General features: G+C 34.5%; 1 protein-coding gene across 5 annotated transcripts in view; it reads right to left on the bottom strand.

Moving 5' to 3' along the window:
- The window catches only part of AKT3 (AKT serine/threonine kinase 3), a 392,845-nt gene that overhangs the window by 201,602 nt on the left and 179,207 nt on the right, over positions 1–12,036 (bottom strand). For all 5 annotated transcript variants that reach the window (XM_036863102.1, XM_036863094.1, XM_036863086.1 and 2 more), the window contains one exon: positions 6,351–6,462. In XM_036863102.1, the coding sequence (XP_036718997.1) occupies positions 6,351–6,462 (112 nt within the window). The remainder of the gene's footprint in view (positions 1–6,350; positions 6,463–12,036) is intronic.

Raw genomic sequence — 12,036 nt, forward strand, 5'->3', positions numbered from 1 at the left:
AAGAATAAATGTTTTGAGTTACATAATAAACAGAAACCAACAGCTTTCTTTCAGACCAAGAAATAAGAAAAAATAATGACAAACATCCTAATCACAAAAGCAATAAAAATATGAAATAGCTACAAATAAGCTCGCTGTTTCAAATAGAGAAAAAACTCTACCAAAGTATTTAAGTGAATATAAACAGCATGTACTCTAGTGTAATGCTAAATATTTAAATGTATCAATGTTTTCCAAATTAATTTATAAGTTTAAGGCAGTTCATTTAAAATACTAATAAAGATTTTCTTTAGTCCTTAAAAAAATAACCTGAAGAATGCTCTGGAGACATCAGAAAAATGGCAGAATAGGAAGCCCTAGATCCTCCTTTCCCCCCAAAGAGACACTGACTCAATAACAATACATAGATTAATTTCCTTTGTGAGAAATCCAAAAATCAGTTAAGAGACTCCTGTATCCCAAGTAAGCAGCCTCTCCCTCAGGGGATAAAGAGAAGAGTTCAGTGTGCATCCAATATTCTGGCTTTTCGGGAACTGCCCGTGGGACTGGGTTCTGTCTCATCTGACTTGGAGCACTGATGGGACCTGGCATAATCTAGAAGCCTAGGTGGTGCTGAGAACAAAACAGAGCTAGGGGACTTGCAGTGGCTCCAGAGAATCTGCAGTACTGGAGACAAGCACTAGAAGGAGCAAGAGATTATGAGCTCCTGAAAAAAGAAACCCGCAAGTCTTTCTAACTGGAGATTTACATGCACCAATCCAGAGAAGTCACATCCACAGACAACGCTGAAGAGTTCACTAGAATCTGTAGCTGGGCTGACTGGTAAAGGTCATTCCCTGCACTAAGCCAATTTCTAAAGATGGGAGAGGTGGCTGTTTTTACAAGTGTGCAGATCCCAACACAAACTTACAAGGCAAATGAAGAAACAGGGAAACATGACCCAATTAAGAGAATTAAATAATTCTCCAGACCCTACAGACAAAGAGGTATATCAATTATCTCACAAAGAATTCAAAATAACTGTAAGAGAGATGCTCAATGACCTCAGTACAATGATACTTGAACAATATGAGAATATCACCAGAGAGAGAATATATATTTTTAAATTGGAGGTTAAGAATACAATAACTGAATTGAAAAATTAAACAGACAGGTTCAACAGCAGTCATGATCAAGCAGAAGAAAGAATCAGCAAACTCAAAAACATGTCATTTGAAACTATCCAGGTAAAGGAGCAAAAAGAAAAAAGAATGAAAAGGAGTGAAGAAAGCCTAAGGGACATATGAGGTACCATCAAATGGACATTAAACGCACTACGGGAGTCCCAGAAGGAGAAGAAAGGGAAAAGGGGGCAGAAAGCTTATTTGGAAAAATAATAGCTGAAAACTTCCCAAATATGGGAAAGGAAAGGGACATCCAGATTCAACTAGGATGAACCAAAAAAAACGTCTACACTAAGACACATTATAATGAAATTGTCAAAAGTCAAACACAAAGAGAGAATCTTTAAAGAAGCAAGAGAAAAGCTACTCATCACCTACAAGGGAGTCTCTGTAAGACTATCAGTGGATTTCTCAGCAGAAACATTGTAGGTCTGAAGGCAGTGAAATGATATATTCAAAGTGTTTAAAGGCAAAAACTGCCAACCAAGAATAAATAACTGTCAAAACTTTCTCCTTCAAAAATAAAGGAGAAATAAAGACTTTCCCAGGTAAACAAAAGCTGAGGGAGTTCATCACTACTAGACCTGCCTTACAAGAAATGCTGAAGGGAGTCCTTCAAGTTGAAACAAAAGGACACTAGACAGAAACACAAACAGATATTAAAAATACATAATATTGGAATACTGTAACAATGGTATGTAAGTCACTTAATTCTCGTACAGAAGTTAAAAGACAAAAGTATTTAAAAAACTATAAATATGAAAACATGTTAATGGATACTCAATATAAAAAGATGTGATTATGACACCAAGAACATAAAGTATGAGGATTTAAGTAAAAGAGTAGAGGCCTGTATGCAACTGAAGTTATTAACATTTTTAAATAGATTGTTACAACTTTAAGATATTTTATATCAGCTCTAAGGTAACTACAAAGAAAATACCTATAAAAAATACACAAGAGAAAATGAGAAAGAAATCAAAGCATGTTAATACAAAAACATCAATGAAACACAAAGGAAGATGACAGGAAAGGAAAAGAGGCACCAAAAAAAAAAAAAAAAACCGCAACAAGTCAAACAGAAAACAATTTAAAAAATGGCAAATCCCTATCAGTAATTACCTTAAAAAGGTAAATGGATTTAACTCAATAAAAAGATACAGAGTGGCTGAATGAATAAACAAAGATCCCATGATACGTTGTCTAAAGAGACTCAATTTAGATATTAGGACATACATAGGTTAAAGTACAAGAATGGAAAAAGATATTCAAAAATGATAAACAAAATAGAGCAGGGGTAACCATACTTATATCAGACAAAATAGACTTTATGTCAAAAACTGTCACAAGAGACAAAGAATGACATTATATAACGATAAGATGGTCAATTCACCAGGGAGATATAACAACTATAAATATGTATGAACTCAACAAGACAGCAATATATGAAACAAACACTAACAAAACTGGAGAAGTGACAGCATTACAATAATAGGAGATTTCAAAACCCCTCTTTTAATAACAGAATATGCAGACATAAGATCAATGTGGAAACAGAACTTGAACAACGCTATATAGATCAAAGTGCTCTAACAGACATATACAGAACATTCCACCCAACAGCAGCAAAATAAACATTCTTCTTAAGTGCACACTCTCCAAGATAGATAACATGTTTGGTCATAAAACAAATCTTAACAAAGTTAAGAAGACTGAAATCATACCAAGTATCTTTTTTGACCACAATGAAATAGAACTAGAAATCAATACCAGAAAGAAAAGTGGAAAATCTGCAAATATGTGCATATTACATACTATTGAACAACCAATGAATTCAAGAAGAAATCAAAAGAGAAATAAAAAAATCTTGAGACAAATGAAAACAAAAATACAATATACCAAAACTTATGGGTTGCAGCAAAAGTGGTACTAAGATGGAAGTTTTTTGGCTATAAATGCCTACATTAAAAAAGAGCAAAGACCTCAAATAAGCAACCTAACTTTATACATACACACTAAGCCTACAGTTAGCAGAAGGAAGAAAATAATAAACATTAGACCAGAAACACACAAAATAGAGAATAGAAATATTCAATGAAAGTAACAATTGGGTTGTTAAAAAGATCAACAAAATTGACAAAGCTTTAGCTAAACTAAGAAAAAAAGGAGAGAAGACTCAAAATCAGAAGTGGAAGAGGAGACATTAAAACTGATACTACAGAAATAAAAAGGATTATAAGAGATTACTATAAACAAATAACCTGCTTTTTAAAATGGCCAAAAGACTTGAATAGTTATTTCTTCAAAGAAGATATACAAATGATCACAGTAATATGAAAAGATGCTCAACATCATTAATCAACATGGGAATGCAAGTCAAAACCACATGAGACATCATGTCACACCTGTTAGAATGGCCTCTATAAGACTGTGAGAATGTGGAGAAATTGGAACCCTTGTGCACTGCTGATGGGAATATAAAATGGCGCAGCCACTATGGAAAACACTATGGAAGCTCCTCAAAAGATTAATTAACACAGGAGTTTGGGATTAACAGATACAAACTACTATGTGTAAAATACATAACCAACAAGGACCTACTGTATAGCACAGGGAACTACACTCAATATTTTATAATAACCTATAAGGGAAAAGAATCTGAAAAAAAAAATAGATTTATTTATATGTATAACTGAATCACTTTGTTGTATACCTGAAACTAACGCAACACTGTAAATCAATTATAGTTCAATTAAAAAAAATTTTTAATTAAAAAATTTAAAAATAAAACTACCCTATGATCCAGCAATCCACTTCCAGGTATTTACCCCAAAGAATTGAAATCAGGATCTCGAAGAGATATTTGTACTCCCCTGTTCACTGCAGTATTATTCAAAATAGCTAAGTGGTGGAAACAACCTAAATGTTCATTGATGGTTGAGTGGATAAAGAAAATATGGTATAAACATACAATGGAACATTATAATCTTAAAAAAAAAGAAGGAAATCCTGTCATATGCTACAACATGGACGTTATGCTAAGTGAAATGAAATAATCACGGAAAGACAAATATTGTATGCTTCCACTTATATGAGGTATCTATAAGGTGAGGTAGTCAAACTCATAGAAGCAGAAAGTAGAATGGTGGTTGACAGGGGTGGGAGAGGGAAATGCGGAGTTGCTATTCAGTGGTATGGAGGTTCAGCCATGCAAGATGAAAAAGTTATAGAGATCTGCTCTACAGTAATGTGCATATAGTTTATAATACTATACCATAACTTAAAAATTTGTTATGAAGGTAGATTTCATATTATGATTTTGTTGGTTTTTTTTATTTTTTTTTAATTTTTGGCTATGTTGGGTCTTAGTTTCTGTGTGAGGGCTTTCTCTAGTTGTGGCAAGTGGGGTTCACTCTTCATTGCGGTGCACGGGCCTCTCACTATCGCGGCCTCTCTTGTTGCGGAGCACAGGCTCCAGACGCGCAGGCTCAGTAGTTGTGGCTCACAGGCCTAGTTGCTCCGCGGCATGTGGGATCTTCCCAGACCAGGGCTCGAACGCGTGTCCCCTGCGTTGGCAGGCAGATTCTCAACCACTGCACCACCAGGGAAGCCCCATATTATGTTTTTTAATCAAAACTTTTAAAGAATGTACTAAAAAAGCTGAGACTATTTTGAAAAAATAGTAATAATTATTAAGATATGGCTTAAGTCCAGCTTTGCCAACATAAATGGAAAAATTAATGTTTCAATGGGATGTTATAAATCCACAAAGAATAATATTTTCAAAGACTATATACTGACATGGGAAAAGTTCCGTTCATTCAGCCAGTCAACAAATACTATGTCGGACCTTGGACTGCATGCTAAAGATAAAATAATGAGCAAGGAAGATATGATACTTGCTAGTCAAGAATCTTATAGTCAAGTGAGAAAGGCAAACAAAGATTACAGTGGAGATATACTTGATACAAAGGATACAAGGAGATAACTAAGTATATAGCAGGGGAGTCCTACCTCTTCTATAAGAGTCAGGGAATGTTTTGTAGGAAATGTGACATTTTAAGCTCAGATCTGAAAGATACATGGTAACTAGCCCAACAATGGTTATGGGTGGAGACATAAGCAAACTGAGGATCTAGCACATAGAAATGGCCAGGGAAGACAAGGGTGTGTGGGGAGGGAGGACATACCAAATTTTATGTATACCAAAGACCTAAATACATCTGCACAGAGTAAGACAGGAAGTATATAAAAGAAAATATTATCAGTCCCTAACTCTGGTTGTAGAATTAGAACTCTGAGTAAATTTTCATTCTTTTCTATTTTTCTTCTTTTCTATATTTCCTGAAGCAATTAATCATACATTACTGTTTACTATTTATTGACAAAAAGAGTATTATTAAAATAATACTTTACTATTTACTACATTTGGGGAAGAGGTTGTTTTTGTTTTAAATCTTAGACAAGTCTCTTAGGACCTAATTTATTCATTTGGAAAATAAGGCTAATAACATTTAACTTCACAAAGTTTCTGATTTGGAGCATATATGATAACGTGTAGAAAAGTGATTTCATGGTTGTTGGACCTAACTCAGTATCAGAGCCACCAGATAAAAGGTATTAAGACAGAATTGGAGGATAGTAGATCAGGAAGATGAAATGTGGGCCTGATGAAGTTGGTGTGCTAGATACTAACATTTTGCCACCCCCCTCTTTAGCAATGATGATAGTCAACGCCAATCAAGCCCGATTTTTTTTTTTCCTCACTGAGCTTAGACCCAATCTCAGAATCCTTCTCAGCATAACACTCTAGGAAGTCACTTGCATAATGGCACACTACTTGAAACCTTTTGCCGTCACCAGCCTTAGAATTCCAAATATGAACACAATCAATTACATAATTTTTAAAAGGTAGTTTGGTGATTAAAATGTCCTCTTTAATTTACATTTTAACTTTTAAATGCTCTATTTTCTGTTAAAAAGTATATCTTATAGCACTCCTAGAGGTTTTGATTTAGTATTTTTGTAAGCCTGTCATTTATCTGTTATACCAGAAACAGAATAATTAGGGGACTATAGCATTTTACAAGTATATTTACAGATATTTACAAGTGGTCAAGTCAGATACATATACACCTTTTGACTGATTGTCACTTTTTCACAAAATGGAAATAATGAGTTTCTTACCTTTCCTCTGGAGTGTCTACATGAAATGTTCTCTCTATAACAGTGGTCCACTGGAGACATCTGATAATAAATGTGTTTGGCTTTGGTCGTTCTGTTTTCATTAACTGGCATTCTAGAAATAAAATAAAATGTCTCTTTGAATATACTTGTATTTAAACCAAGAAGTAAACAGTTGAGAAGTACAGAGTTCTATTCTAAACAAACCACTGCAACCTCACAGATTTCTATGGATCTCCACTCAAGGCTGTTTGTTCACAACCTGATTTCAGTATTCCTTTCCAATCCATCACCCATTCTAGTCACATGCTCTATTAACCAGCCAAATTGGACTATTAAACTTTCCTTAAATGCATCTTGCTCTTTCCTCTATCTATATCTTTGATCCAGCTAATATTACTATTTGGAATGTTTTCCATTTATTTTACCCCTAACCATATGTAATCCCCAACAGCCAAAAGAATACCTGTCCTTTAAGTCCCGATCAAATTCTACTCCTTCCATGAAGCTTTTTATAACAACCTGGTCCTAGACTGACCATTCCCCAAGCTATATTCTCATAACATTCTCACTACGTTCTCCACTCTACATTCTCATTATTTATTATCGTACCCCTCATTTTTCACTTAGCATAGAGTACCTTATATTACTATTTATCATTTTTAAGAAGGTATCCTTATCCCTACCTAGATTGTAAGCCTTTGACAGTATGCACCCCCTAAAACTCTTAGTAATCTATAGCACCTAGAGCCAGTCAGTCAGAAGTGATAAATTCTATCAGCAATTATCTATATCTAGGAGGACTTCAAAGAAAAGGAACATATAGCATAGTGGCTAAAAGTATGGATTTCAACACTACTGTGCCTGGATTCAACTTTTTTCCCTACCATTAACGATGCAAGCTTAGACAAGTCAATTAACTTCTCTGGTCTTCAAGTATTAAACGGGAAGCAGTAAGAGTACCTACATCATAAAATTGATGTAGGGATTAATAATACGTAATTGTAATACTTAGCGTAGTGTGTGACACACAGTAAGTTTTCAACAAATGTTAGCTGCTATTATTAGGTGTACACCTGAGCTACACTCCAAAGGATATCTGGTATTGGACAACAAGAGAAAATAGGATAGGGCTGTCTGCTGACACTGCAGCAGACAGTATTGTTGAGGAAATGCACTCCACTCTCTCTCTTTAGGGCCTTTTGTCTAGTTGTGCCTTCTGCCAGGCATTCTTCCCCTCACACAACCCCACAGTTAACTCCTCACTTCCTTCAAGTCTTAAATCAATTCTAACCTTCACATTGAAGCCTACCTCAACCATGCCACTCAGTACTGAAATCTGCATCCTTTACCCAGGACTCCCCAACTCCTCTTACCTGCTTTACTTTTTATTTCCCATAGTATGTTTCCATCTTTGTACATATGAGATGACTAACTTAAGATCTTTCTTATTTACTGTCTGTTTCTTCAACTAGAATATAAGCTCTACTAATATATTGTTAGCACCGAGAACTAACATATAGCACTCGATAAGTATTTTCCAAGTGAGTGAATTCTGACAGTAATAATCCAACAAGAAGGTAATTTTGATGATACAGGAAAGAGGAGAAAATTTCTGGAGCAACTTCCTTATGTAGTCAAAAAGGGATAGGATTCACTAAACAAGTAGAGGGCTGGCTGTAGTCAGGAGTATAGAGAGTTTAGTGATGCAACAGGAGAGAAGATAGGGTAAAGGAGCCCAGAGCTGGTAGAAATTACTTGCTCATTGCTTCTACTTTTTCAATGAATTAGGATGTAAAGCCATCCTTAAGAATAAGGTTGGAAGAGGATGCACTGGGGTTTTGAGAAAAGAGAAGATATATAATAGCCTTCTAGGAGCAAACAGACTAGGGAAATATCCATGACTGCTAAACAGCATTAAGGGTCCAGTGGAATTTAATGATTAAAAATTTAAAGTACCACCAGGGATCATGGTTGTATAGTTTTCCCCAGATAACTTCAGTTACATGAGTGCAGATGGGGAATACAAAGGATTGCATTTAAGCAAAGCTATAATTTAACTAAGTAAGTTTGAAAATGCAAGAAAGTGAAACAGAATACAGGATGCAAGACAAGGGAGTGGTTTAGATAATCAACTAAGGAACTAAAAATGGGTAAGGAGAGAAGTGAGAACCTGGTGGTATGTAAAATAATGGAAAGGTAATAGAATCGATAGATCATAAAATCCATCATTTCACAGTTAAGTACTTAACAATGTTACACACTTTCTGAAATATGAATGTTAAAAAAATCAAATATAGTATGCCAATTTATATTTTTTGTTTGAAATACAAAAGTTTTAAAATACCAAAGATATTATACTAATTTACACCAATAAAGAACCACATAATTTCCCCCAACTTACTCTGCCTATAAGGTACAGACTCAATCTGATTCTCTTTGAAGCCCATTGTTCCTTCCTGTTTCCTTCTTTATAAAATTCCTATCAAGCTTCCAGCCATTGGTTCACTATACTGTCTTGCAGACATTTAATTAATGTTAATTTGATGTCCTAGCTAGATGAATTACTTAAAAGTTAGGAATTATGTGTACGACTCTTCCTCACAGCACCTACAGCAGTGACAGCACATAAGGGTACAGAGTAAATACCTGATGATTGAGTAATTGACCCACTGGTGTTTTTTTTGTTTTTGTTTTTTTTTTGGCCTTGCCACGTGCCTTGTGGGAACTTAGTCCCCCAATCAGGGATCATCGAACCCGTGGCCCCTGCAGTGGAAGCACAGAGTCTTAACCACTGGACCACCAGGGAATTCCTGCCAATTGGCTTTTAATGTAAAGAATGGAGAACAGACACTTAAAAAGAGGGAGAGTCCTGACAGAAATACTCGAGAGTGAACCATGGAGTAAAGGGACACAGGAAGAACAGAAAAGGAAAGAAAGAATGCCCACTCTAAGGTTCACCTATTTCAGTTTTACTTAAGTTTTCCATTGTGGTGATGTCAAGGTAATTAAGATAATAGACTTTAGAATACCAGATTCAAATCTAGCCTCTATTACACACCATCAGCTATTATTACCCAAGACAAAGTACATTAAGCCCCAAGATTTTCTCATCTTTAAAAGCACTATGAGGAATTAAAGTAAACTTTAAAAGAAGCATATTTTCAACACTACACCTAAATGAAGTTTAAATGCTATAATATAAAGAACTTCTTAATGCTATAAATGTAAAAGCTATTTAAAATACTACATATGAGATTCTAAGTGGTTATTAATTACTGCAACTTACGAAAAGGAAAATAAAAGTGATTAATTACCATTCCCAAGCAGACGTTAAAAAGTAACGTTTAGAAAAGAATAAAATATTTGTATTTATGCATATAATTGTTTTGGGAAAATATTAAAATAATAATAAAATGACATAAATAGTTATTCACAACAAGCTTGTTTTGACTAAATATGCTAAGTATTCATGAATCAGCAACATAAATGAAATGCCAATTATGGGACAAGCACCAGATTCTGGGCATAGTAAGTAAGAAAAATGAGTAAGAAACTCTACAAGTTTACAGCACATACCAAGCTCTATTTTTAATCATTCTGTGTAATTATAAAGTAATATTCCACTAATGGTATAAAGGTTTTAATCAGGTCCTCCTGAAACCTCTAGCTCAACAAAAATGTTACATGTAATTATGGACATGAAGAATAGAAATAAACCTATATGTTTACAGGTTTCAGTGTGAAATACTCTGTAAATCAATCCAACTTCTAAATAATACCCATTAGATTGAAACTATAGAAGAGAGAAGTGGCTACCAAAAGGCAGTCCACAATATTCAAGTGACAGTCGAGTCAACATCAGGAGAAGAGAATATTCTACCACAATGCCTCAGGGTTTACTGCTGTGCATAAACAGATATAATTAAAGAGCTGAATCCAAACTCAAAACAGTTGAAACTTTAAATTACCATATTAAAATAGCTGAGCCAGTAAACAGAAACACTTTGGGTTCTTTCATGTTAGCCATAATATGGAAACATGAACACATCATACAGTTCTCTCTAAAATGAAGAAAAATATGCCATGAAAGTTTTCAGGACATGGTGCATGTTTAAAAACACTTATTTTGAAGAGAATTCTTAAAAGGGACAGGGTTAATAAATAGGTTGGCCAATACTTCTTTAGAAGAATATTTTCCTTTTTATTATGTAAAGATTCCTAACTCAAGGTAGGACAATTTAATTTTTTTTTTAAGTAGAAATTTTGGATAGAGATTCTAAAAAGCTATTGACCAAATGATTATCTATGACTTCTGGAACAATTTAATATGCAGGAATAAAGCAAGCATCCTTAGATAAAATGTCAGGTAGCTAGCTTTTATTATATCATAACCCATGATATTTTTCTTTTTTCAAAAAAATTTTATTTTATATTGGAGTATAGTTGATTAACAATGATGTGTTAGTTACAGGTGTACAGCAAAGTGATTCAGTTATACACATAAGTATATATTCTTTTTCAAATTCTTTTCCCACAGATTATTACAGAATATTGAGCTGAGTTCTCTTACAGTAGGTCCTTGTTGGTTATCTATTTTAAATTTAGTACTGTGTACATGTCAATCCCAAACTCCCAATCTATCCCTCCCCCCAACCCCATCTGTTCCCTCTGGTAACCATAAATTCATTCTCTAAGTCTGTGAGTGTTTCTGTTTTGTAAATAAGTTCATTTGTATCATTTTTTTTTAGATTCCGCATATAAGTGATATCATATGATATTTGACTTTCTCAGAATGACTTACTTCACTTAATGTGGTAATCTCCAGGTCCATCCATGTTGCTACAAATGGCATTTTTCATTCTTTTTAATGGCTGAGTAATATTCCATTGTATATATGTACCACATCTTCTTTATCCATTCATCTGTCAATGAACATTTAGGCTGCTTCCATGTTTGGCTATTGTAAACAGCATTGCAATGAACATTGGGGCAGATGTATCCTTTCAAACCATGGTTTTCTCTGAATATATATCCAGGAGTGGGATTGCTGGATCATATGGTAGCTCTATTCTTAGTTTTGAAAGAAACCTCCATACTGTTCTCCATAGTGCTTGTACCAATTTATGTTCCCACCAATAGTGTAGGAGGGTTCCCTTTTCTCCATACCCTCTCCAGCATTTATTGTTTGTAGACTTTTTAATGATGAACATTCTGACTGGTGTGAGGTGGTATCTCATTGTAGTTTTGATTTGCATTTCTCTAATACTTAGTGATGTTGAGAATCTTTTCATGTGCCTCCTGGCCATCTGTATGTCTTCTTTGGAGAAATGTCTATTTAGGTCTTTGGCCAGTTTTTCGATTGGGTTGTTTTTTTGATATTGAGCTGCATGTGCTGTTTGTAAATTTTGGAGATTAATCCTTTGTCAGTCACAACATTTGAAAATATTTTCTCCCATTCCGTGGGTTGTCATTTAGTTGTGTCTATGGTTTGCTTTGCTGTGCAAAAGCTTTTGAGTATAATTACGTTCCATTTGTTTGTTTTTCTTTCCATCACTCTGGGCGAAGGATTGAAAGAGATCTTGCTGTGGTTTATGTCAAAGTGTTCTTCCTATGTTTTCCTCTAAGACTTTTACAATATCTCATCTTACATTTAAGTCTTTAATCAATTCTGAGTTTATTTTCGTGT

This window comes from Balaenoptera musculus, chromosome 1 (genome assembly GCF_009873245.2).
Source record: "Balaenoptera musculus isolate JJ_BM4_2016_0621 chromosome 1, mBalMus1.pri.v3, whole genome shotgun sequence".
Classification (NCBI taxonomy): Eukaryota; Metazoa; Chordata; class Mammalia; order Artiodactyla; family Balaenopteridae; genus Balaenoptera; species Balaenoptera musculus.